This window comes from Anomaloglossus baeobatrachus, chromosome 6, assembly GCF_048569485.1.
Source record: "Anomaloglossus baeobatrachus isolate aAnoBae1 chromosome 6, aAnoBae1.hap1, whole genome shotgun sequence".
NCBI classification, from domain to species: Eukaryota; Metazoa; Chordata; class Amphibia; order Anura; family Aromobatidae; genus Anomaloglossus; species Anomaloglossus baeobatrachus.
This window is the reverse complement of record NC_134358.1, coordinates 529,098,163-529,124,833: the sequence shown is the minus strand read 5'-3', so window position 1 is coordinate 529,124,833 and position 26,671 is coordinate 529,098,163. Positions and strand designations below refer to the sequence as shown.

Below are 26,671 nucleotides of genomic sequence, written 5' to 3'. Positions count from 1 at the left end.
GTCTGGAGACATGCTTGGCCAGTCCAGCGCCTTTACCCTCCGTTTCTTTAGCAAGGCAGTTGTCATCTTGGAACTGTGTTTGAAACCGTTATCATGCTGGCATACTACCCTGCGGCCCAGTTTACGAAAGGAGGGGATCATGCTCTGCTTCTATATGTCACATTCGATGTTGGCATTGATGGTTCCCTCAATGAACTGTAGCCCCCCTAGAGCCAGCAACACTCATACAGCCCCAAACCATGACAATTCCACCACCTGTAGGCAGGACACACTTGTCATTGTACTCTTCACCTGGTTGCTTGACACCATCTGAATCAAATAAATCGTTGCCCGTGGAGCACAACATCGCGCGGACCCTTCACACTACTTAACTGCCTAGCGACGTTGCTGTGACCGGCGAACCGCCTCCTTTCTAAGGGGGTAGTTCGTTCAGCGTCACAGCGACATCACAGCAGCGTCACTGCTCCACCGCCCAATAGAAGTGGAGGGGCGGAGATGAGCGGGACGTAACATCCCACCTCCTTCCTTCCTTCCTCATTGCGGGCGGACGCAGGCAACGTGAGGTTCCTCATTCCTGCGGTGTCACACATAGCGATGTATGCTGCCGCAGCAACGAGAGTCTACATCGCTAGCTGCAGCAGCAGCGATTATCGAGAATAGGGGGCATGTCACCGATGAGCGATTTTGAACGTTTTTGCGACGATTCAAAATCGCTCATAGGTGTCACACGCAACGAAATCGCTAAAGCGGCCGGATGTGCGTCACAAATTCCGTGACCCCAACGAGATTGCTTGAGCGATGTCGCAGCGTGTAAAGCGGCCTTTATGGATAGCTGGAGAAATGGGTGTGTCTGGCTATCCACATATCTCCGCCCATGGGTGTGTCTCAGGCTTTTAAAATGGTGTCAGTTTGTTTGGCACATAGTCTGTGTGTGGTGTTATTGTGAAACCTCCAGGAGTTAACCTCTGAGAGGGGGTTGGATATACTGAGAGGGGTCAGTGTGCAGAGGCTGGGGAGCCTCCGGAAGCATTCTCTGAGAGCTAGAGGATTCGCTTCTCCTGACCAGGAATGGACGTCCTTCCACATTGCTGTTGCTTTGAAGCCACCAGAAAGCCTATGTTATGTTAGGGAAGTGCCGGTTTAGGTGTATGCAATAATCTTGCTGGATTGTGACAGTGTACCTTCATTGCTACCTTGAGAAGTGCGCTCTGGTGAGTGATTCCCACTATACAGTATATACATTTTTTATTTTTTTTGTACACTATTATTGTAAGGAAGAGTGATATAAAGAATTAGCAACAATATATTTTATTATCTTTCACTAGAAATGCTACTCTCTTCTATGTTTTCTCTGCACACTGTACATGGGGGGGGGGGGGATGTTGGATATTTAGTTATTAGCGATGTAGATGATCTTGTGTCGTTCCATCATATCAATATCCCGCTCCAATATTTTCATTTCTGCCTCCAGCCTTTCTTTATGCGCTTTCTTGGGGACTGTATCAATCACAACTGACAAGCCTTGGTACTCATGGTGGAGCTGATCCCAGTTTTTCTTAATTCCCTATATGAAGAAGAAAATGGAATTAGGACGCAAGCCATAGATGACCACATAGAACCGACAAAGGAGATGGACTTGTTGCCTTCCCTCTGAAGACACCAATTACGTTACTCAGCACTTACAAACAAAATAAAGCAAGTGTGAACAGGTGCAAGCTGCTAGGCTTGCATAATATTTATTTATTTTACTCACTTACTTAATATAGCGCTATTAGCTGCTATGATCTCTGCTATACTGGATTTCTGCTCTGCATTCCTTAGCACAAAAAGAGAAGCTTCAACAGCATGGGGGAAATTATAAAGCAGTAATAAGCTGTTTGGATACAAATTAAGCTCCTGGGTGAGGTGAGAGACTTGTTAGAAAACTCAGCCTGATCTTTCCATGTGTAAATCTTCTTGCTTACTCACTCGGCTCCTCACTCCCCTTCCATCTCCTTTCTTTATAAGTACTAGCAATATACCTGCAGCTTCGCTTTATGAAAATTATATGTTAAATTCTTGGTAACGCTTGCTAAGGTAAAATTCACAGTTTCAGCCTGAAGTTTACATCTTCAGCGTTTACATGTTTTTTTTCAACTTTTATTTTTTGTTAGTTTGGCGTTAACACTGAAATGAACAAAAAACAGTTGTTAGTATTAGTTTTTGACCCTCACACTGGTCAAAGGTCTAACAGGTGAATCTATAAATATAAAGCGGAAAATGTGTCACGGGTGACAGACAGTCCTGTGGTGTCCGGCTATAGAAGGTCACAGCGTTTGGCTGCACAAACTGCTCCCTGACCTTCTATCATTCCTGCTGGGTTTTCATCCCATTCCCTTTAGGACCTTGGAGAATTGTGCCGCTTGTCAGCTGCTGTTCATCAGCAATTCCCTTTCTTTATATAACTTCACTTCCTGTTACTCGGTGCTGATGATATTTGATACATCTTTATCAAGTCTTCAATGCAAACAGGCAGCTTGCATACATCAGGAGAATCTTAGGGGTACTTTGCACACTACGACATCGCAGCTGCGATATCGGTGGGGTCAAATCGAAAGTGACGCACATCCGGCGTCGCTGTCGATATCGTAGTGTGTAAAGCGTTTTTGATACGATTAACGAGCGCAAAAGTGTCGTAATCGTATCATCGGTGTAGCGTCCGACATTTTCATAATTGCGCGGCAGCGACGGTATGATGTTGTTCCTCGTTCCTGCGGTAGCACACATCGCTGTGTGAGAAGCCGCAGGAGAGAGGAACATCAGCTTACCTGCGTCACCGCAGCTTACACCGGCTATGCGGAAGGAAGGAGGTGGGCGGGATGTTTACGTCCCGCTCATCTCCACCCCTCCGCTTCTATTAGCTGCCTACCGTGTGACGTCGCTGTGACGCCGCATGACCCGCCCCCTTAGCAAGGAGGCGGGTCGCCGGCCAGAGCGACGTCGCAGGGCAGGTGAGTGCATGTGAAGCTGCCGTAGCGATAATGTTTGCTACGGCAGCTATCACCATGATATCGCAGCTGCGACAGGGGCGGGGACTATCGCGCTCAGCATCGCAAGCATCGGCTTGCGATGTCGTAGTGTGCAAAGTACCCCTTAGTGCTTGTTGCAGCTTCTCTCCCGGAGTCACTAGAGATAAGTTGTTTGTAGTTTTCCTGTGTTTGTTATCCATGTTTTTTCCTTTAGCGCCTAGTGGAGTTGACAAAGAGCTCATCCTATCCGCTCCCTACCTAGGGCCCAGATCAGGGTCAGGTATCTGGCTTGGCGCATAGCTGCGGAACCTATCTAGGGCAGTGAGGGACCCCAGGGCCCAGAGCTAGGCTTGATCAGGGGTCCCCATCTCATTATTTCGTAGACACAGGGTTTCCCTTTCCGTTTGCTGTTCAGTTGGTACTTACTCATACCTAGCGTGACAGCTTCAGTGTTGAAAGCTGCACTTGAGTTGCTATAGGCAACCAAAACGATCTTACAGTGAGGCACTCTTCATAAATGAGGCCCTGATTATGTCTGCAGGGTCCTCACTCCTCTTGGTTTCTATTAAATTGTGTTATTCTGTAATGTACAATATTGTCTGAATATGTCCCCTTTGAATTGTAAAGAGCTGTGGAATATGTTGGTGCTAGAAAAAAATAAAAACATTATCACAGCCCGCAGCACAGCGCACCACCCGCAGTAAGCCCAGATCACAGCGCACCACCCGTGGTAAGCACACAGCACACCACCCACAGTAAGCCCACAGCACACCACCCGCAGAAAGCCCACAGCACAGCACACCACCCACAGAAAGCCCACAGCGCACCACACCACCCGCAGTAAGCCCACAGTACAGCAGACCACCCATGGTAAGCACACAGCACAGCACACCACCCGCAGCATCTCACCTGCCACCTGTGACCCCGCTCCACCCCCCCCCGGTAAACTACATTTGGATTATAAGACGCACTCCTCATTTTCCTCCCAAATTTTTGAGACAAAGACAGACACACAGAGACAGAGACACACCGAGACAGACACACACACACAGAGACAGAGACACAGAGACACACAGAGATAGACACACACAGGCAGAGACACACACAGACAGAGACACATACAGAGACAGAGACACACAGAGACAAACACACAGAGATAGAGACAACTGTAATTTGGATAATGTATCTTCATTTACACCAGTTTAGACCTTCAGTTTATAAAGTGCTGGCAATCATTCTATTTTACACACAAAGACACACAAATAAAAACACACAGAGACACACACATATACACACAGAGACAGACACAGACAGAAACACACAAAGACACACACAGAGACACACAGACAGACACACATAGAGACACACAGAGACAAACACACAGAGACACAGACACACAGAGACACACAGGCACAGAGACGCACTGACACACCCAGAGAAACACAGAGATACACAGAAAGACACACACAGAGACAGACACACACAGAGATAGTCAGACACAGAGAGACAGAGACACACAGAGACAGAGGCACACAGACACACTCAGAGACACACAGAGACACACAGAGATAGACAGACACAGAGATAGAGACAAACATAGACAAAGACACACAGAGACATGCAGAGACAGACACAACACAGAGACACACAGAGGCAGATACCATAGAGACAGAAACACGGAGACACACAGAGAGACACAGGCACAGAGATACAGAGAAAGACACACAGACAGATGCACAGAGATAGAGTCACAGACAGACACAGAGAGACATACACAAACACACAGACACAGATACAAAGACACACACAGACAGAGAGAGGGAGACAGAGAGACAGACAAACAGAAAGAGACAGACAGTCAGAGAGGGGGAGTGGGGGAGAGGGAGAGTGGGAGAGAATATGAGTGAGAGAGACAGTTACTATCCCGAGCAATGCCGGGAACTACAGCTAGTCTGAAATATACTTATAAAAAATGAAGGTACTTAGCGCGTAAATTGGCCAATTCATGAGATCTGTCAGCCGTGGCAATGCATCCTTTCTTGACGGGACAACCTGACATAGTCAAGTTTCTTGCAATAGTTTCAAGGTAATAAAAGACCTTCTTTTCTCAATGGGAAATAGTGAGGCAGCATGGCACTAAGGGGTACTTGGCACGCTGCGACATCGCTAGCATCGGCTAGCGATGCCGAGCGCGATAGTCCCCGCCCCCGTCGCAGGTGCGATATCTTGTGATAGCTGCCGTAGCGAACATTATTGCTACGGCAGCTTCACACGCACTCACCTGCCCTGCGACCGTCGCTCTGGCCAGCGACACGCCTCCTTCCTAAGGGGGTGGGTTGTGTGGCGTCACAGCGACGTCACACGGCAGGCGGCCAATAGAAGCGGAGGGGCGGAGATGAGCGGGACGTAAACATCCCGCCCACCTCCTTCCTTCCGCATAGCCGGTGGAGGCAGGTAAGGAGATGTTCCTCGCTCCTGCGGCTTCGCACACAGCGATGTGTGCTGCCGCAGGAATGAGGAACAACATCGTATCGCCTATTGCTGCGACATTATGAAAATGACCGATGCTACACAGATCACCGATTTTCGTCCCTTTTGCGATCGTTTATTGGCGCATCTAGGCTTTACACGTTGCGACGTCGTTACTGGCGCCGGATGTGCGTCACTTTCGATTTGACCCCGACGATATCGCAGTAGCGATGTCGCAGCGTGCAAAGTACCCCTAAGACTGGATACACACATACAGTATACTTTATTATGGAGCTAAAAGTGCATGTGTAGAATATAGAAGTACAAGTCCATCCTGTATGTTTCCTATTCCTTTTGAATCTATTTTTTGCTTTTGCGCAAAACCTGTGTTTGTGAATCTAGCCTAATACTGAGATTTTACAAGGGTGTCCAAAAGGGCCTACGTATAGGACCTTCAACGTTAGACCTGAATACCTCAATCACACTCTGCCTCTCTTCTCCAGAGAGCTGTTTCATGGCTCCCATCCGAAGCCGTTCCTTCACATAGGCATCGTATTCCTCTTGGGCTCTCTGCACTTCTTCATTTCTCTTTGCTAAGTACTCAGGAGTAGAACCATAATCCTAAAGAGCAAAAACAATAACATAAATAATAATAATGTGAGGAATGTACACGAAAAGCGCATCCCATCCGATTTGTTAAGGAGGATTACAACTGTACATTATTTCTAGTTCTAAGGAGAAATGAAGAACACTTTAAACTTTGTTTTTAAGTCATGTGAAATTGTATCTGAGAGAATGACTCTTTATAAGGGTTTTCAGCTTGAAATCCTTGTATTCCCCATGTTGTATCAACACTGAAGGATTTTTGTGACTTCTGCATTGTGCTGTTTCTGGAAATCTATAAAATAGTTGACCACTGGATATTATCATTTTCTTCCTTAAGGCCCTGTCACACACAGAGATAAATCTGTGGCAGATCTGTGGTTGCAGTGAAAGTGTGGACAATCAGTGCCAGGTTTGTGGCTGTGTACAAATGGAACAATATGTCCATGATTTCACTGCAACCACAGATCTGCCAAAGATTTATCTCTGTGTGTGTGACAGGGCCTTTAGGCTAGGTTCACACTTCCGTTAAATTGTATCAGTCACAATCCGCGGCTCTGGTAAACAACGGAATCTGTTTAGCGGATTCGGTTGTTCCCATAGACTTGTATGAGCGGTGGATTGTGACTGATGATGCTGCGTTGCACCCTCCGCCCGACTGATCAGTCGTGGAACGACTGACTGCGGGGCTGAAGGAATGCAGCCTGTAACGTTTTTTGAGCAGCGCAATTCATAGGATTTCGCTGCGCATGCTCTCTCTGGCTCCCTGCACACGTAACCAGGATACACATCGGGTTACTAAGCAATGCGCTTTGGTTAGTTACCCGATATTTACACTGGTTACGTGTGCAGGGAGGCCGACACTTCCCCGCTCGGCTTCGCCCCCACCCGCACTCCACATGTATACACACACACACACACACACACACACTCACCTGTCCCCAGCCCTGCAGTCCCCGCGGCACTGACGTCCTCAGCGCCACGGCCCCGCTCGGCTCCACCCACCCCGAACTCCGCCCCCCCGCACACAACGGAGTCCGACAATTGAAGTCTGTTCTTTGTCATCCGTCGTACAACGCATCAGTCACATGCGTCAAGCAACGCATGTGACTGATGCAAAACAACGGAAATGTGAACCTAGCCTTAATCAGATCCACAATCAACACTATTTCTTGGACAAGATCCCCCACACGTTAAAGTCATCTGAACCCAACAATTTTCGGTGGGATTGGCTGAACATCTGACAATAATGGAGGCCTCCTGATGCTCTCTACCAAGAGATGATGATGGAAGATAAAGAATCCGCCTGTTTAAGAGAAGGCAACGGTGGTCACGTGGCCACAAGTGTGTGATATGCAGACTCCTGGCCACAATACAACTAGAAGGGCAGAGCCTCACTCAGTGCAAATGTATTAAGCGAGCCTGTCGTTCTCTAGCATTCTGCCATATCACTTACTCACGGTCATGTGACTGCTGTTCCTGGTTCAGAAACTGGTGAATCCACACAGCGCACAGTGTGTATGATGTGAGGATTCATAAGTCTAAATAGAGTGACACATAGAGTGACTGCAGACTTATCAATTCAGATCGGACAACCCCTTTAAGGTGCCCATACACAGCCGGCTGACAATCCAGAGGCAGCGAGTATTAAAAAATCCCAGAGATTGGCAGCATGGGTTGTTATCTGACTGTCAGTTTTTCCTCTCAGTTGCCAGCTTCTGAATTCTTTTATAAACCTCTCTTTAGGGATATTTGGGTGCAGTTTATAGTTTGTTCCTGACTGAGTTGTGGAGAGGTCATCTTCTGTTGTTGTTCCATTATGTCTTCCTTTAGTGTTAGTGGTGTTGATGAAGAGCTCATACCCTTCATCGTTACTTAGGGCCCATTTGCCAGGGTGAAATAGAGCCCCAGGTATTCCTGCTTGGAAACTGTATAGGATCGGTGACGGCAATTAGGGTGAGCTGCAGGTTATCAGGGGTCTCCACTTCCCCCCTTTCCCTAGCTATAAGGCATTCCTTCCCCCTTCCTGTGTGTTATAACATATGGCTGGCTTAGCCTTTCGCCCCTGCCATGACACCATCTCTCCCGATTTCCCTATATACATGACTGCCTGGCTCAGCCCAAAGCCCTTGTGTTCTCTATGGGGAGAGTGGACTGAGATGCTGACGGACTCATTAGGACACAATTTTTCTGCCAACAGAACAAAGAAATCAGGCAAATAAAATGAAACCACCCCGATCCTTATTTCCCCTGACAGCAATTGTCCTGGGAGAGACAGGAGGCCCCGATATATGTTGGGTTCAGCCGACTTTCATCAAATATGTATTGGATTCATAAAGTTTATTCTGAATGATTTTGTTTTTGCTTTTTTGTACAGGATGCATTTACTTCTGCTTCTAAAATTAGTCATCCAGGATAGGTAGCTGCCATGTTTATAGCATTTCTATCCTATGCATTAGGTATAATGCCCTGTGCAGCGTGCACAATATGGTATAGATCAGTGGGAGTGCTTAGTAAGTATATGATAACTGTCACTTGAGATGATTGATATAGCTTGTTATCAATGCAGTGTATAAATTATGTACTCCTTCCTGTTATGTTAAGAGCCTGCGTGACGTATACAGAAATATTACCTTCTTTTTGATGTATTTAGGAACCAGTCCAGAGGTTTCCAGGAGATGTTTATCCCCCCTTTTGGTGTCTACATAGACAGGTTGTGGTTTCTTAGGCACAGCCATGACAGCCTCGGCTACGTTGGTTGTGATGAAGCTTTTGTTAGTTTGCACTCCCATGAGTGGTTGCTCCGTTTTGTGCGGTACCGGGGGGCGCTTGTCTTCTGCCAAGCATCGGGGCGGTCTACCTGTGGAGTCATACAAAGCGCTCTCTTGATATGAACAAGAGAGCAAAACCTATAAGTCATGATTGTTTTAATTGCCTTATGTGATGATTATACGATGCAGATTTTTAATATACTATGTGCAGCAAGTTGTGTTTTAAAGAGATATTCTCATCTCATAAATTGATGACATATCCCTTTATGATCAGTGGGGTTCTTTCTCCAGGGACCACCGATCCTGAAAATGAACCTATGTCTTCTTCTAACTGTTCCGTGCACAATGTCACTCTCGGCCACCCGGCAAGACAGGAAGCCGAAGCTTGCCATATTCACTTTACTGGAGCTGGGCTACGAATCTCTGCACAGTCAGACAGCCAAAGGATTGATGTGAGTCTCTGAGGTCACTGATCATATCCTACCTGTAGCACCGGCGTCTCTGCAGAGACGCCGACTTACCGCATCGGCCAGGTCGCGTCCTCCTCCCGCACTTACCCAGCCAATCACATGTGCTGCTGCCTCCTTCCCCTCCCAGGCCCTGTACTTGCTGCCCATGGATCCCGGGAGTGCACCTAAGACACGTGCGTGTACACCGGCCCTCCTCTTAAAGAGCCGGCATGCCATTTCCTGTAAATGCCTATGGCTGAGAGGCACTGTGTATTTAAGGCACCCTCCCATTAGGGGAGGTACCTGCGCAACACCTTTAGTTAGTCAGTCGTCAGTCTGCGAAGTAGCCAGGTGTCAGGTCCTGAGCTCCTGCACTGTTATTCCTATGTCCGTTTCCCGTACCTGCCTTCCCATACCTGTCTATTCCTATCTGTACCAGCCTGGCCAGCCTACCTCAGTCACCTCACCTATAACCGTCTATTCCTGTCACCTGTCCAGGGGGTCAGCTGCTATAGTCTCGGTCACTGTTCTGGAAATGGTATCATGGTAACAGGCGTTTAGTTAAGTCCCTCCTACTAAGGGGTAAGCCCGGGTTCCCCCTGTGGCCCACAGGGTTCACTAATCCCGCTCACTGCCCCTACACTGGCCATGAGTGTTACACTACTATTTGAAATCACTTTAATAACTGTAAAACTGCAGTTGGATGGAGCTACATGGTGACTTTGGTGTGACGCCCTGGACTATCCAGGTCGTCCCAGGTAGTCATACACCACACCACACCCCCCTTCCAGTTAGGTAACACCAGCCAAACTAAAACCCTTGTCATCACCCTCCAGGTTTGATGTCTCAAGATCGATATGTGTTCCTGCTACATCACAGCATAATGTAAGTAAGTGGGGTTGCATTGCACCAGGGACCATGACAATCATGTGGTAAAAAGTCTGAACCAGCTATACATTTTGTAACTTGCTTGTTGAGATATCTTGAAGGTCACAATGTGAGCCCATCTTTGGCTGTGCAACCAGTGTCATTCACAAAGTCACCATGTAGCCCCAGCCTTAGGATAGGGTCCTCACATGGTGCTACACCCATGCTTCCGACATCCACACCCATCTTCTGGCCCTGTTTGTTTCTACTAAAAGCTATATTTTTGCTGATCCTGGAATCCTTCAGCTTCATTATGGAAACATGGAACCGAACGCTCACCTGGCACACTTTACCTGCACATGGACCAGGTCACTTACTTTGTGCCAGGGTGGCTTCTTTTGTGTGCTTCTGTAGAAATTCTTTAGGGGAAGGCACTTCTACTTTGGCTGGACCCAAGGTTTTGTGGGCTGCTTTATTTTTCTTCTCTTCGATCTTCACCGAATCACTGAATGTTGAAATATATCTGTACAAAAAAAAAAGATGATATAATTTTTACTCTTTGGTGGGTGATCTAACCACTGGAACCTAAATGGGGAATAATTTTTACCCCCTTTAGATTGAAGTGTCAATTTTCATTCTCGGACAGCACTCTATTCATTCCCTATGGGCACTTGTTTTTGTCCAGCAGCTCCATAAAGAAAGAATGGAGTGGCGGTCAGGCGGTCTCTGAGTAGTAGGTATAAAAATATTCTGTTCTACCAATTGGTGTGGGTCCGAGCGATATAACTGATATATACTAAAGCTTAATCCCATAGACCCTGTATAGCAGCCCCCAGAAACACTAATCATACCATGAGACGCTGTGTGCCACATATTCTAAGGGGTACTTTGCACGTTGCGACATCGCTATTGCGATATCTTCGGGGTCAAATAGAAAGTGACGCACATCCGGCGCCGGTAACGACGTCGCAACATGAAAAGCCAAGATGCGCCGAGAAACGATCGCAAAAGCGTCGTAAGTCGGCGATCTGTGTAGTGTCGGACATTTTCATAATGTCGCACCAATAGGAGATACGATGTTGTTCCTCGTTCCTGCGGCAGCACACATCGCTGTGTGTGAAGCCGCAGGAGCGAGGAACATCTCCTACCTGCCTCCACCGGATATGCGGAAGGAAGGCGGTCAAGAAGGAGCTCATCGCCGCCCCTCCGCTTCTATTGGCCGCCTGCCGTGTGACGTCACTGTGACGCCGCACGACCCGCCCCCTTAGGAAGGAGGTGGGTCGCCGGCCAGAGCGACGTCACAGAGCAGGTAAGTGCGTGTGAAGCTGCCGTAGTGATAATGTTCGCTACGGCAGCTATCACAAGATATCGCATGTGCGACGGGGATGGGTACTATCGCACTCAGCATCGCTAGCATCGGCTATTGATGTTGCAGCGTGCAAAGTACCCCTTACTCTTCAACAACGCTCCTAAATTGTTATGACATTGAAACCTAGAGTTGTTTAAACATTTTGTGATGGATGCATAAAGATATAATGTATGTAGGCTGAAGTGTACGATGGTGGTAGAGTTCCTACCACTAAAGACACTAAAAGTGTTCTTAAATATGTACGTGTGATAATATATAAAGTAATGGTATCTTGTAAAGTAATGTAAGATATAGGAATGCATAAGATGTAGTGTAATGTAAATATGTAGCAGTGTTGGTGAAGCAATGTAGTAATGTACAATGATGTATGGTGTCTGCAAGTAAACATCGCCATCTACTGGCTGGACATTATAACAGTATAGGTAACTTAGGTTTCCCGGTAACTGACTGCAGGGCAAGAGACAGTTAAGCTGTGGGATTAGCTCACAGGGGAAAGAGCCAGTTCCTAGGAAAAGGAGAGACTCTATCTTGCTAGTGAGTAGGGTGGACGTACAGTCTATAGAGTCGTGTTTTGGTCACATTCTGTGGGTGATTTGTGGAGGCTTCAACCTTGAGACTGAACAAGAGTAGGGTGAGAGAACGAACCAGACACAGAGAGTGGTTGTATCTCAGAACAGAGATTAGCAACTAAACCTGACACTGTTAAAAAAAACGAACGTGATGCTTGTGGATAGGGTCTAGAGACGGACACTTGGTAGCAGGTCCCGAGTAGCTTACTGATGAGAGGTATCGGGCCGGAACGGTGTTGGAAGCAAGAAGAGTATGCAGTCCTGTATGGCAGATCTGTAGGAGGGGGGCAGATTGCAGATTGGTTAGGCAGACAGGCCAGAAAAGTAAGTCAGTTCTGCAGAGAGGTTTCCTGGGGCAAAAATTTCAGGGTCCACATGGGAATCAGGAGGTCTCCTCCATTGTGTCCTAAGGACATGGAAAACCGCAAAGATAAGTAACGGGGAAGAGCAGAAGCCAGACTCGGGTGCTGAAAGGCTAATAACCAGGGCAAGGGCTAGACAGAATATAGACTTGCAGCAGCAGAAGGAAAGTGGCATGTCTGTCCTGGTAAGTTTGTTATGAAGGTCTCCCTCATGAAGATTGCTTCTGTGATGTGTTACCCAACTATGTCTATGACAATGACCGGTGACAGGGTGGTGAAAATGTGGCGCCCTGGCCTAGCCAGGTCATCACAGATAACATACAAACACCCCATCCCACTAGACAGTGACACCAGCCAAACACAAAATCCAGGTTCTGATGTCCACACCAGGTGGGGCGGAGCTAAGCAGTTGGCCCCACCCACCGAGGAGTTCACAGGCCTGGAGGCGGGAAAAGTGAGTAGTTGAGTGTTGGAGTTTCAGGAGTGAGGAGCAAGCACTTGGGTGTCTGGGTTTGTGGCCCAGGCACTGACAGCAAGGTTGGCAGACGGTGGTGGCCGTCTGCAGGAGTGGTGGAGCAACGCGGAACCGTAGGACCGGGGACGGGCGACGGCCCGCCGGTACCGACCGGGGAGCGAAGTAAAGCCAGCACACACAGGCAGGGCCATCGGACCCCGACCAGGCTTGGAGCTGCCGACAATAGTCAGATCCGAATGTGACTGGAACCCCAGGGGTTTCAAAACAGCAAAAGTCCCGATTGAAGGCAACAGCCCACACCGTGAGGGTATACAGCTACCGCCTAAGGCTAGAGACCCAAGGGCCAGCGTCTGCGGGCAAACGGGCTCCTCCGGTACCCATACACCGGGGAGCGGACTACCGTTGGGAATCCATAGTAGTCAGAAAGAGACCATTAAGGTGCAGGGAAAGACAGCCACCATCACCTGTCCGGGGAGAATCACTGCAGCCGGCTGCGGGACCCCGTCCATCCAGCCGTTTGGTTTACCGAGGACTTTGTACCTTTCTTGCTGAGTGAGTACACCCGTGCCATCCGGCACCACGCCGCGCTGTCCCTGCAACCCTGCACCTCACCGACCCTGCCTCCCCGTGACAACATCACCGGGCCCCGGGACCACTGACCCCTACCCATGGAGGGGGAAAACAACATCCCAGCTGCTCCCTACCATCGCTCCCGGGATCCCTGTCACCAACTGCGCTGGTGCCCATCTTCACCACGACCCGTGGGTGGTGTCACGGACTAAATCCCCCAAACCAACCACCCCTTTCACTCACGGGCGAGGAGCGCCGCACGAGTCCCCGGATCTGGCCCACCGCTCGAGCCACCGAGCAGCAGCCGCAGCAGCGCCGGACCCGAGCATTAGCGAGAGCGCAGCAGCGACGGCGTCCACCCCGCCCGCGACAAACATGCCGCAGAAGATGTGTCGCGGGCGGGGAGGAGGGTGTCAGCACACCGCGCTCACCCCTTCTGCTCGGGTCCGGCAGCTGCTCCTGGTGGCTCGAGCCGTGGGCCGGATCCCGGGGTGTCTCGAGCGACACTCCTCGCCCGTGAGTGAAAGGGGGTGTTTGTTGGGTGATGGGATTGTTATAGTTCGTGACGCCACCCACGGTTGTGGTGATTTCACCACCGCTGCTCAGTGTGGGGGTCCCGGGGATGGTGATGCGGAGCAGCCAGGTGTTGTGTTGCCCCTCCGTGGGTAGGGGTTGGTGATCCCGGGGCCCGGTGATGAGATGTGAAGTGTAGGGCCTGGAGGGCGCAGGGACGCGGGGGCAGCGCTGTGCCTTGCGGCACTATGGTACTCACTCAGCCTGACACACGGACACAGTTTGTACGGTAAACCAACGGCTGGTAGGACGGTCCCACAGACGGCTGCACCTGCACTCCCGGTAGGTGACGGTGACGTTTCTCTTCCTTGCACCTATGTTGTCTGATGGTAGCGGTGGATTCCCTCCGGTTACCCGCTCCCCGACTGCAATCTGGGCCGGAGGAGCTCTACACTCTGCCCGCAGGCGCTGGCCCTGGGGAAACTGGTGCCCTGGCGGTGGCGGTGTCTCCCCGGTAATGGTCGGGCTGTTGCCGTCAATCGGGACTTGGTTGCTGGGGGATCTGCGTCCCCGTCACTGACGGATTTGGCAAATTTGGCGACTCCTAGCCTTGCCGGGGTCCGAGAGGCCCCTGCCCTGGTGCTGACTGTCCTTCGGAACACTGCTCCAGACCACCGGGCCCACAGCCAACGGGGTCCTTCCAGGAACTTCCAAACGGTCCCCCTCCAAACAGTCACCGCCGTCGCTGACCTTGCTGTTCTGGCCCTACACTAAGCTGGGCTCTCAGGCTTTCTTTCCTTCTGTCACTTTGCTTACTCTTCTCCTTTACTACTTTCCTTCCTTCACTTTCACTTAGTTGTTTACTTTAGCCCTCAGCTAGACTTCACTCTTCCCCTGCCCGGGGCTATCTGCTGTTCACTCTTTCATGTCCCTAGCTGGACTCTATCTCCTGGTTACTTCCTGCCTCCAGAGTTGTGAGCTCCTTGGTGGGCGGAGCCAACCGCCTGGCCCACCCCCTGGTGTGCATCATCAGACTCCTGGAGAAAGGCAACAAGGATTTGTGGTTAGCAGGTGTGCCTACCTGGAGTGTGGGGTGTGGTGGTGTTGTGACCTGTGTCCCCTGGCTTGCCCAGGGCGACACATTCCCCCTTAGCAAAATGCAGACCGTCCGCGGGCTGCCGTCCTACACCGGTTTTATTTTTCTGTAAAAGGGGATAACAAGGGTTAATCAAACATAAATACATTTTTTTTTTTTTTTAATCAAAAACTCTTCCCAAACGGGAGACACATTTTCTTAAACGTTGCAACGGTGTACGGTCACGGTTTCCGCTCTCTCCCACCCAAGCAACCTGGCCCTGATGCTGCCCCTAAAACCCAGGCAGCACCCCTTGACCCACAGTCCAGCACAAGTCACCCGAGCGGGATCTGTCCTTCCCCTCCAGAGGGTGGCCACCGGTTCCTTTGGTGGCTGGGCCCTGGCCTGCTCTGCTCAGGGCCCTCCCTCCAACCTGCCTCTCCGGAGGCGGCATTGCGGAAACGGTAACGGTACCCCACATATTTACAAGCCACTAACGTTTGTGGTTGCCCTGCAGAGTTCACGGGCTTGTCCATGGATAGTTCCCATGCATATTAACTTTAACGGTCCCCACGGGGACAACGGTGCCGGCTCCAGCCGGTTGCAATCACACGGTGAATCAGGTGAAGTACTCGGTCATTTTCATTTTCATCATTTCCAACTTTCAACTTTTTCAAACAAACACACAACACTCTTTTACATTTGCGGACCCCTTTCATTCATAGAACGGTCTCCCTGTACCTAAGTGGGGGTCTACCTAGGTTGGAACGGGTGGACCTTCGGGGCCCGGTGTCAGTGGTACTAGACAGTGGGGTAGAGGGAACAATCGGTTCCTCCTCCCGGCTATAGTGTGGAGCAGGCGGAGGTGCAGGGGGGCTGGGTGCAGGTTCATCCCTGGGCACTGGCACGGGTTCTGGCTCACGGTTAACCGCTTCCACTACTTCTTCATCCACGGGTTGTGGGAACAGTATCACTGGAAGTATCACCGCGCCGTTCTGTGTAGGCCAGTTTGCTGGGAAGTCACCCATTACAGTGTGGATTACCTCTGCTGCCTTTTCCACTGGTGGAGAAACCGGTACTTCAGCTTCTGCTTTCAATACTGGGGGGCATTTTTTTAGATGGTCCCGAGAAACTGTGGCCAGGGTGCCCCCTTGGTCACGACTGATCTGGTAGGTTTTCCCATTGTCCCACTCGGTGGGTTGTACGACGTAAGGGACTTGCTCCCACTGGTCATCCAGTTTGTGGGCTTTTCTCTTCCGTTTCAGCACCACATCTCCTGGCTGGAAAGGACTTGCAGGCGCCTTCTGGTTGAACCGGTGCTCTTGCTGTTCTCGACTTCGACTGAGGTTTTTCTCTACATACTCCTGGATTTGCCGGTACTGGGCCCTCCTCCGACTCTCCCACTCTGCCGTCGAAGGGAGTGCTTCCGGAGCTTCCAACCCCATCTCCAGATCCACCGGCAGGCGGCCAGGCCGAGCCCTCATCAGATACGCTGAGGTGCACTTTGTCGAGCTGGTTGGGATATTATTGTACATGTCGACCAAGTCGGGTAACTTTTCCGGCCACATGTTCCGTTCTTCCAGCGGTAGCGTCTTGAGGAGCCCCAGGACCAAGTGATTCATTTTCTCGCACATGCCGTTGGTTTGGGCGTGGTACGGAGTGGTCCGGATCTTCTTGCAGCCGTACAACTGGCAGAATTCGTGAAACACCTCTGCTTCAAAAGCCGGGCCTTGGTCAGTCAGCACCTTCTCGGGGTACCCATGAGGTCGGCAGAAATAAGCCTGGAACGCACGAGCAGCAGTTCGACCAGTCAGGTCCTTGACGGGGACTACCACCATAAATCTTGAGTAGTGGTCTACCATGGTCAATGCGTAGGTGTACCCACTTCGGCTAGGGGTGAGCTTAACATGGTCCAGGGCGACCAGTTCCAGCGGCTGATGGGTGACGATGGGATGTAACGGTGCCCTCTGGCTAGTCTCGTCCTTTCTCCTCAGCGTACAAGGACCGCACTCTCGGCACCAGGCTTCCACCGATTCACGCATCCCACTCCAATAGAACCGCTCCCTCAACAGCATCTCCAGCTTCTTCCACCCGAAGTGGCCAGCACCATCATGGTATGCCCGCAGTACAGTAGCGACATCAGCCTGAGGAACGATCAACTGGCATATTTTCTCATGGGTCTTCGGGTTGATCAGCTCACGGTACAGCCTCCCTTGGTGTAGGTAAAGCCGTTTCCGTTCTTTCCACAAGCGTTGGGCTTCGGCTGGAGCGCTAGGGTCCATTCCCATGGCACCTTGTTCCACCAGAGTCTTGACAAGGCGGACAGCCGGCGCTTGGTCCTGGGCGTCCTGCCACTCTTGACTGGGCCGCGGGTCCAGATCCACCCTTTGCTGACACACCTGTACCCTCTCAGTAGGCGGCTGGTGAAACGCAGGCAGCTCAATCTCCTCGAGGTCGTCGTCCTCACACCCCTCTTCTGACAAATGGGGCATCCGGGAGAGTGCATCTGCATTGATCTTGACACGACCAGCTCGGTACTTTATGGTGAAATCATAGTTGGCTAACCGGGCTACCCACCGCTGCTCCAGCGCGCCCAACTTGGCCGTGTTCAGGTGAGTTAACGGATTGTTGTCCGTAAACGCGGTGAATTTTGCTGCCGCCAGGTAGTGGCGGAACCGCTCTGTGATAGCCCACACCAACGCCAATAGCTCGAGCTTGAAGGAGCTATAGTTCTCAGGGTTCCTTTCGGTCGGCCGGAGTTTTCGGCTGGCGTAGGCAATCACCTTCTCCTTTCCATCCTGGACCTGGGACAAGACCGCTCCTAGCCCCACGTTACTGGCGTCCGTGTGGAGAAGGAACGGGCGCCCATAGTCAGGGTACGCCAAGACCTCTTCTCCGGTCAAGGCCGCCTTCAACTGGCCAAAGGACTCCTCATGCTTGTCCTCCCACAACAGTGGGGCTCCAATGGGTCTACCACCTTTGGTCTGTCCCACGAGGAGATCTTGCATGGGGGCAGCCATCTTCGTGTACCCCTTTATAAAACGCCGATAGTACCCTACCAGACCCAGGAACTGCCTTACTTCCCTCACTGTGGTTGGTCTCGGCCAGCCCTGGATGGCAGTGATCTTCTCAGGGTCGGGGGCAACACCATCCGCACTCACCACATGTCCTAGATAGTGCACCCTGAGTTTCAGCAGATGGCACTTCGAGGGCTTAAACTTCATCCCGAACTTGGCAAGGGACGCGAACACCTCGGCCAGGTGCTCCAGATGGGCTTCATACGTCTGGGAATAAACAATCACATCATCCAAATACAGCAGGACGGTCTCGAAGTTTAAATGTCCCAAACAGCACTCCATCAACCGTTGGAAGGTCCCGGGGGCATTGCACAGCCCAAACGGCATGCTATTGAATTCGCAGAGCCCCATCGGGGTGATGAAGGCGGTCTTCTCCCGGTCCTCGGGGGCCACGGCCACTTGCCAGTATCCGCTGGTGAGGTCAAGGGTCGAGAAGTAGTTTGCAGTTCTCAGTGCAGCCAAAGATTCTTCAATATTGGGCAATGGATAGGCATCTTTATGGGTTATCTGGTTGATCTTCCGGTAGTCCACACACATCCGCATGGTACCATCCTTCTTCTTGACCAGTACCAACGGAGCGGCCCAGGGACTACAACTGTCCCGAATAACCCCTGCCTCCTTCATATTCTTCAACATATCTTTGGCACACTGGTAATGTGCAGGGGGAATAGGTCTATACCTCTCTTTGATAGGGGGATGTTCACCCGTGGGAATGTGGTGTTGGACCCCCTTGATCTGCCCAAAGTCTAGGGGGTGCTTACTGAAAACCTGTTCGTACTCCTGCACTACCCTGTGTACCCCTGCCCTGTGATGTGTAGGGGTGTCGTCAGTGCCCACATGTAGCTGTTGGTGCCACTCCTTGGTGTCCCCCTGGGGTGGGGAAGTGCTGGTGGTAGGTGGGCGTGTGGATGGACGGGCTTCCTGGATAGTGTGAGGGTCCAGGGTGAGCAGCTTGGCAATGGTGGCATACCGGGGGAGCCTGACTTCTTCCTCCCCACAGTTCAACACTCTCACAGGCACTCTCCCTTTCTTCACATCTACCACCCCTCGGGCGGCCACTACAGTGGGCCAGTGCTCGGAAGGCATGGGCTCCATCATCGCAGGGTAGTCACGCCCCTGAGGCCCTACTGCTGCCCTACACCAGATCATCATCTCACTCCTAGGGGGCACAGTTAATGGAGCAACATCCATCACTCGCACTCCACCAATCTCCCCTCCGGTTGAGCTTACATGCTGGCGGTACATCAGGGCGCGGATCTCACGCTGCACAGCCCTCTGCCGGCTCCCCGCCGCCGTGGCGGCTAGCCGTTGCAAAAGGTTCAACACATCAGCCATGCAGTGTTCCATCACATTGGTTCCCAGCACTATTTTCGGGTTATGATCACTGGGTTCATTCATGATCACAATCATGCCCTGATGTTGCAGTTCAGCTTGCCCCACTGTCATAGCCACTTCTTTATACCCCACCTGGGTCAATGGAAGTCCATTAGCGGCAATCAAATTTATACTAGGGTCTGGAGGCGCCAGCTCGTCTGTGGCCCAATACTGCTGATACAACGTGTACGGTATGGTAGTTACCTGTGATCCAGTGTCCAAGAGAGCCATCACTGGTATGCCGTCCACAGCCACGGGGATGATAGGGCGGGCCCCGACATATTGGTCTCGCCAGTCCGGGGGGCAACGGTGTTCTACTCCTGAGGATTGGCCCGGGGCCCCAGGGGTTGCTCGTTTAACGGGCACTGTCGGTAATAATGGCCCGGCTTACGGCACTTGTAGCAGATTGGAGGTCTGCTCCGCGGGTTGTTAACGCTTCTCCGCTGCATCCAGGGTACATCTTCAGGGCTGTCAGCGAGCTGTATCTGCGCTGGAGGCTGGGATCTGGTCAGAGGTTGCAGTGCAGCAAGGATTTTGGCAAGGTCTCCGTCCAGGCGACGGACCTGGGCGGCCAACTCTTCGACTGTGCTGCTCGGGGCTGCAGGCATTACAGAGGTTGGTTTGGCTGAGGCCGCCATAACAGGAGCCGTCTCGACGGGCCACGGGACGGGTTCCAGAACTTCAGCAGCTAGGGGCTGTAGTGCTTTAATAGCCCGCTCCTTTAACACAGCGAAGTCCACATCAGGGTGTTCTAGGGCCCACAGCCGGAGTTGTTTACGATCCTCAGGGGACCTCATCCCCTGCGCAAATTGCTCCACTAACATCTTGTTGCTATCCGCCTCATTAATAGAGTTCACCCGCTTCAGCGTGCGGAGGGCGGTCTGCAGACGTAGAGCATAGTCCCGAATGCTATCCCCAGCTCGTTGCTGGCACTGGTAAAACTGCATCCTCAGCTCAGCTTCGGTCCGGGTCTCGAAGGCAGTCTGTAGCCTCTCGAAGATGGCGGCTACAGAGAGCCGGTCCCCCTCGGCCCAGGTCTCCGCTTCCTGCTCCGCCGCACCGGTTAACTGGCCTAGCACTATCGCCGCACGTTGCTTATCAGTCAGGGGATACAGCTCTAGCAACGGATTAAGCTTCTTCCGGAAAGCCTGTAGGGCATCCGGTTTCCCGTCATACCGCGGTAACCAGGCAGCTCCGGGTGCATAGGGCAAGGAAAACGGCATGACCTGAGCAAGCGCGGGGGCCGCGGCACCTCCCGCCGGTACAACCGGGACTTGGGCAGGCCCATTCCCATCCGCGTGTGCAGCTGCGGCTGCGACCACCGCTCCTCCAGCGGCTCCGTCGGGCGCAGACATCTTGTTTCCGTCCCCCTTAGCTCTTTCCGGCCCCTCCTCTCTCGGGGCGGGGTTTTGGCCTTCGCGCTTCTACTGCTCGAGAAGACGCTCGAGCGGGAACTTTTCGCGCCAAAGATGGCGGCTTCTGAAATTTTCCTGCCGGATGTCTCCGGCGGTAACAAGGCGCACCTCTACCTGACGGCAGAGCGGTAAGATCCTGTTCGTGACGCCAAGTTGTCGCGGGCGGGGAGGAGGGTGTCAGCACACCGCGCTCACCCCTTCTGCTCGGGTCCGGCAGCTGCTCCTGGTGGCTCGAGCCGAGGGCCGGATCCCGGGGTGTCTCGAGCGACACTCCTCGCCCGTGAGTGAAAGGGGGTGTTTGTTGGGTGATGGGATTGTTATAGTTCGTGACGCCACCCACGGTTGTGGTGATTTCACCACCGCTGCTCAGTGTGGGGGTCCCGGGGATGGTGATGCGGAGCAGCCAGGTGTTGTGTTGCCCCTCCGTGGGTAGGGGTTGGTGATCCCGGGGCCCGGTGATGAGATGTGAAGTGTAGGGCCTGGAGGGCGCAGGGACGCGGGGGCAGCGCTGTGCCTTGCGGCACTATGGTACTCACTCAGCCTGACACACGGACACAGTTTGTACGGTAAACCAACGGCTGGTAGGACGGTCCCACAGACGGCTGCACCTGCACTCCCGGTAGGTGACGGTGACGTTTCTCTTCCTTGCACCTATGTTGTCTGATGGTAGCGGTGGATTCCCTCCGGTTACCCGCTCCCCGACTGCAATCTGGGCCGGAGGAGCTCTACACTCTGCCCGCAGGCGCTGGCCCTGGGGAAACTGGTGCCCTGGCGGTGGCGGTGTCTCCCCGGTAATGGTCGGGCTGTTGCCGTCAATCGGGACTTGGTTGCTGGGGGATCTGCGTCCCCGTCACTGACGGATTTGGCAAATTTGGCGACTCCTAGCCTTGCCGGGGTCCGAGAAGCCCCTGCCCTGGTGCTGACTGTCCTTCGGAACACTGCTCCAGACCACCGGGCCCACAGCCAACGGGGTCCTTCCAGGAACTTCCAAACGGTCCCCCTCCAAACAGTCACCGCCGTCGCTGACCTTGCTGTTCTGGCCCTACACTAAGCTGGGCTCTCAGGCTTTCTTTCCTTCTGTCACTTTGCTTACTCTTCTCCTTTACTACTTTCCTTCCTTCACTTTCACTTAGTTGTTTACTTTAGCCCTCAGCTAGACTTCACTCTTCCCCTGCCCGGGGCTATCTGCTGTTCACTCTTTCATGTCCCTAGCTGGACTCTATCTCCTGGTTACTTCCTGCCTCCAGAGTTGTGAGCTCCTTGGTGGGCGGAGCCAACCGCCTGGCCCACCCCCTGGTGTGCATCATCAGACTCCTGGAGAAAGGCAACAAGGATTTGTGGTTAGCAGGTGTGCCTACCTGGAGTGTGGGGTGTGGTGGTGTTGTGACCTGTGTCCCCTGGCTTGCCCAGGGCGACACAGATGCAAGTAAGTTTTTCACACCCCAGCCGGAGCGAAACCCATGCACAACAATTTATTGAAGAAGGAGAGTGGAGCCCTGCCGGCCTTCACCTGGCTACCCCATTTAGATTCGAGAGCGTCGTTACTCCCTGTGGCAGGGGGGACGTCAAAATGTGGGTGAAAAAAAAATGACTTTAACGTGTTGTTCTGGTACTGTTATTCTAAACTGGGTGGTGGCAGAAGGACTGGGGACCTCCATGATAATAACAGCTCAGGTGAACTTGGGAAAGTGTGTTTAATGGTGCTTTATGCTAAAGGAGCATCAGATGTGTACCTGCTACATCTTGTGTATAATTGTCAACCAATTAAAATAAAAAGCTGATACTCCCCTCCTGTATCCGGCGTTCCCTGGGCTCACGTTCTTGTGACATTTGAGTACAGTTGTGAGCAAGCACTGCCATGCTCGGGTACTAGTGATGAGCAAGTCAGACATTCAGATAGGCTGAACATGTGTGACGAGTATAATAGAAATAAATGGGGAACTCAAGCATTTGTCTGGAAAATGCTTCACAAAAATGATGCTCGAATTCTCCATTGACTTCCATTATACCCAGTACTCGAGTTGCGCCCATCCGAGCATCCAACTGCTGGTTACGAGTATGGAGTGTCCGAGCATGGTAGTGCCCGCCCATCACTAGTTACGAGTATCGTGCACCCGAGCATGGTAGTGCCCGCTCATCACTAGTTACGAGTACCGAGCATCCGAGCAAGGTAGTGCCGCTCATCACTAGTTACAAGCATCTTGCACCCGAGCATGGTAGTGCCCGCTCATCACTAGTTACGAGTACTGAGCACCTGAGCATGGTAGTGCCCGCTCATCACTAATTACGCGTATTGCACACCCGAGCATGGTAGTGCCCGCTCATCACTAGTTACGAGTACTGAACACCTGAGCATGGTAGTGCCCGCTCATCACTAGTTACCAGTACCGAGCATCCGAGCATGGTAGTGCCCGCTCACCACTAGTTACGAGTACCCATGCACCCGAGCATGGTAGTGCCCGCTCATCACTAGTTACGAGTATCGTGCACCCGAGCATGGTAGTGACCGCTCATCACTAGTTACGAGTACCGAGAATGGTAGTACTCGCCCATCACTAGTTACCAGTACTGAGCACCTGAGCATGGTAGTGCCCGCTCATCACTAGTTACCAGTACCGAGCATGGTAGTGCCCGCTCATCACTAGTTACGAGTACTGAACACCTGAGCATGGTAGTGCCCGCTCATCACTAGTTACCAGTACCGAGCACCCGAGCAAGGTAGTGCCCGCTCATCACTAGTTACGAGCATCTTGCACCCGAGCATGGTAGTGCCCGCTCATCACTAGTTACGAGTACTGAGCACCTGAGCATGGTAGTGCCCGCTCATCACTAGTTACGAGTACTGAGCACCCGAGTATGGTAGTGCCCGCTCATCACTAGTTACGAGTACCGAGCACCCGAGCATGGTAGTGCCCGCTCATCACTAGTTACGAGTACCGAGCACCCGAGCATGGTAATGTTCGCTCATCACTAGTTATGAGTACTGAGCGCCTGAGCATGGTAGTGCTCGCTCATCACTACTCAAATGTCAGAAGAACATGAGCCCTGGCAACGCAAGCGCCGGATATAGGGGGGAGTATCAGCTTTTTAATTTTAATGGGCCATACATGGGGAATGAGAAGGGGATATATTACCAATGGACAACCCCTTTAAGACGGTTGTTTGTAAGTCGGAGATTGCCTGTACAAGTGACTGCAGATTTATGTTACCTAGGGAGGATTATAAGAAGTAAAACAAAACAATAAACATTTTTAGAAAACATTTGTTACATATATAAATTCATCTAAAAAAAGTAAAAAAAATCTACATATTTGGTATCTCCTGCATAATTGTCCAAACTAATAAAAAGAACATAATATTTACCCTTTAGAGTGAATGCCAAAATGAAAAAAATTGAAATGGCAGGGTCACTGTTTTTACTCACTACGACTCGCTAAGAAAATGGAATAAGGGACATTAAAAAGTTGTGAGGACTCCAAAACAGTGCTGATAAAAACTACTGCGAAAAACAACTACTCTGCCAATAATAGGAAGTTATAGTTTGAAAAAGGGCGAAGAAGAGTAAATCACAAGTGTAAAGGGGTCCACATGTCCTCGAATATATTTGTGACCGATCTGTCAAGGTATTGGTATGTATTTCTATCAGAGATATTACGGATAAATGAGACAGAGAGAGAGAAAGAGAGAGATAGATAGAGGGATAGATAGATAGAGGGATAGATAGATAGAGGGATAGATAGATAGATAGATAGATAGATAGATAGATAGAGGGATAGATAGATAGATAGATAGAGGGATAGATAGATAGATGGATAGAGGGATAGATAGATAGATAGATAGAGGGATAGATAGATAGATAGATAGATAGAGGGATAGATAGATAGATAGAGGGATAGATAGATAGATAGATAGAGGGATAGATAGATAGATGGATAGATAGATAGATAGAGGGATAGATAGATAGATAGATAGATAGATAGATAGAGGGATAGATAGATAGATAGATGGATAGAGGGATAGATAGATAGATAGATAGAGGGATAGATAGATAGATAGATAGATAGATAGATAGAGGGATAGATAGATAGATGGATAGATAGATAGAGGGATAGATAGATAGATAGATAGATGGATAAAGGGATAGATAGAGGGATAGATAGAGGGATAGACAAAGTGGATAGATGGATGGATAAATAGATAGGTAGATAAATGTTAAATAGAGGGATATATAAAGATAGAGGGATAGATAGAGGGATAGATGGATAGGTAGATAGAGGGATAGGTAGATAGAGGGTAGATAGAGGGATAGATTGATAGAGGTATAGATAGAGGGATAGATTGATAGAGGGATAGATAGAGGGATAGATAGAGGGATAGATTGATAGAGGGATAGATTGATAGAGGGATAGATTGATAGAGGGATAGATGGATAGATAGATAGAGGGATAGATAGAGGGATAGATAGAGGGATAGATTGATAGAGGGATAGATAGAGGGATAGATTGATAGAGGGATAGATTGATAGAGGGATAGATTGATAGAGGGATAGATTGATAGAGGGATAGATTGATAGAGGGATAGATGGATAGATAGATAGAGGGATAGATAGAGGGATAGATAGAGGGATAGATTGATAGAGGGATAGATAGAGGGATAGATTGATAGAGGGATAGATTGATAGAGGGATAGATTGATAGAGGGATAGATGGATAGGTAGATAGAGGGATAGATAGAGGGATAGATAGAGGGATAAATGGATAGAGGGATAGAGAGATAGATGATTAGATAGAGGAATAGCTAGATGGATAAATAGATGGATGGACAGAGAGATAATTAGGCAGAGATATAGATAGATAGATGGATAGAAGGATAGATAGAGGGATAGAGGGATAGATAGAGGGATAGATAGAGGGATAGACAGAGGGATAGACAGATAGATAGAGGGATAGATAGAGGGATAGATAGATAGATCTAGGGATAGCTCCTCTTTGTCTCCGGGGTACATGTGAGCTGCGCTCTACACTCTATCCCTGTCTCCCCTGTGTGCTGCCCCCCCTGTATTTCTCACCTGGGGGGTTTGGGCGCTTTCGCCTCCTCGGTGGGGATGAGGTTATAGATATTCTCCTCTGGGCTCATGGTCTTCATCTTCCTATATGAGGAGTCCTCGCTGCTGTCACTGACTCCAGGACACCGCCGCTCTCCAGTGTTGTCTATACGTTACTGCGGCAACCGTATCTACACAGCTGCTAGCTTTTCCTGGCTGCTTTTTTTTTCCAACTAGCTTTATTTAAACAAATTAAATTATACAATCCCAAGTAGTTGTAGAAAATGTCGCTTTTTAGAATAATTTTTTCCATTTTCCTCTTTGCCTTCCAAGAGTTATAAAATAAAGACATTCTGTTAGTTAGCGCATTTCTATTTTTTTATTTTGGCATTCATTTTTTAAATAAATCTTATCATATTTTATTAGCCTGGTCACTTACGGATGTCAGACATGATTTTTTTCAAAAAAATGTATTTACATTACAGGAAAAGCCGGGAAATATGAACTTATATTGCAAATAATGAAAACATGGAAACAAAATTTTCAAAACATCTTGATTTATTCAGTATCGAGTGCAGAAATCCCCGCACTTCCAGCCTTGGCTGCTATCAATAAGGTTATTAATCGTTGTATGAGGAATGTTCTGCCGTGTTAAATGCAC

General features: G+C 50.5%; 2 protein-coding genes across 3 annotated transcripts in view; both read right to left on the bottom strand.

Annotated features, from left to right (window-relative positions):
* The window catches only part of PRTFDC1 (phosphoribosyl transferase domain containing 1), a 376,907-nt gene that overhangs the window by 78,728 nt on the left and 271,508 nt on the right, over window positions 1-26,671 (bottom strand). The window lies entirely within an intron of this gene.
* On the bottom strand, window positions 1,300-26,196 carry ENKUR (enkurin, TRPC channel interacting protein). The gene is made up of 5 exons (XM_075316798.1): window positions 26,035-26,196; window positions 10,545-10,690; window positions 8,714-8,964; window positions 5,952-6,098; window positions 1,300-1,564 (listed from the first exon to the last, which is right to left on the bottom strand). The coding sequence occupies exons 1-5, from the start codon at window positions 26,109-26,111 to the stop codon at window positions 1,391-1,393; spliced, it is 795 nt and encodes a 264-aa protein (XP_075172913.1). The 5' UTR covers window positions 26,112-26,196; the 3' UTR covers window positions 1,300-1,390.

Coding starts and splice junctions, on each gene's coding strand:
- ENKUR (XM_075316798.1), bottom strand. CDS start 26,111: ATGAAGACCATGAGCCCAGAGGAGAATATCTATAACCTCATCCCCACC. Junction 10,691..26,034: donor AAAGCGCCCAAACCCCCCAG/GTGAGAAATACA, acceptor TTTTTTGTACAG/ATATATTTCAACATTCAGTG. Junction 1,565..5,951: donor AGAGGCAGAGTGTGATTGAG/GTATTCAGGTCT, acceptor TTCTTCATATAG/GGAATTAAGAAAAACTGGGA.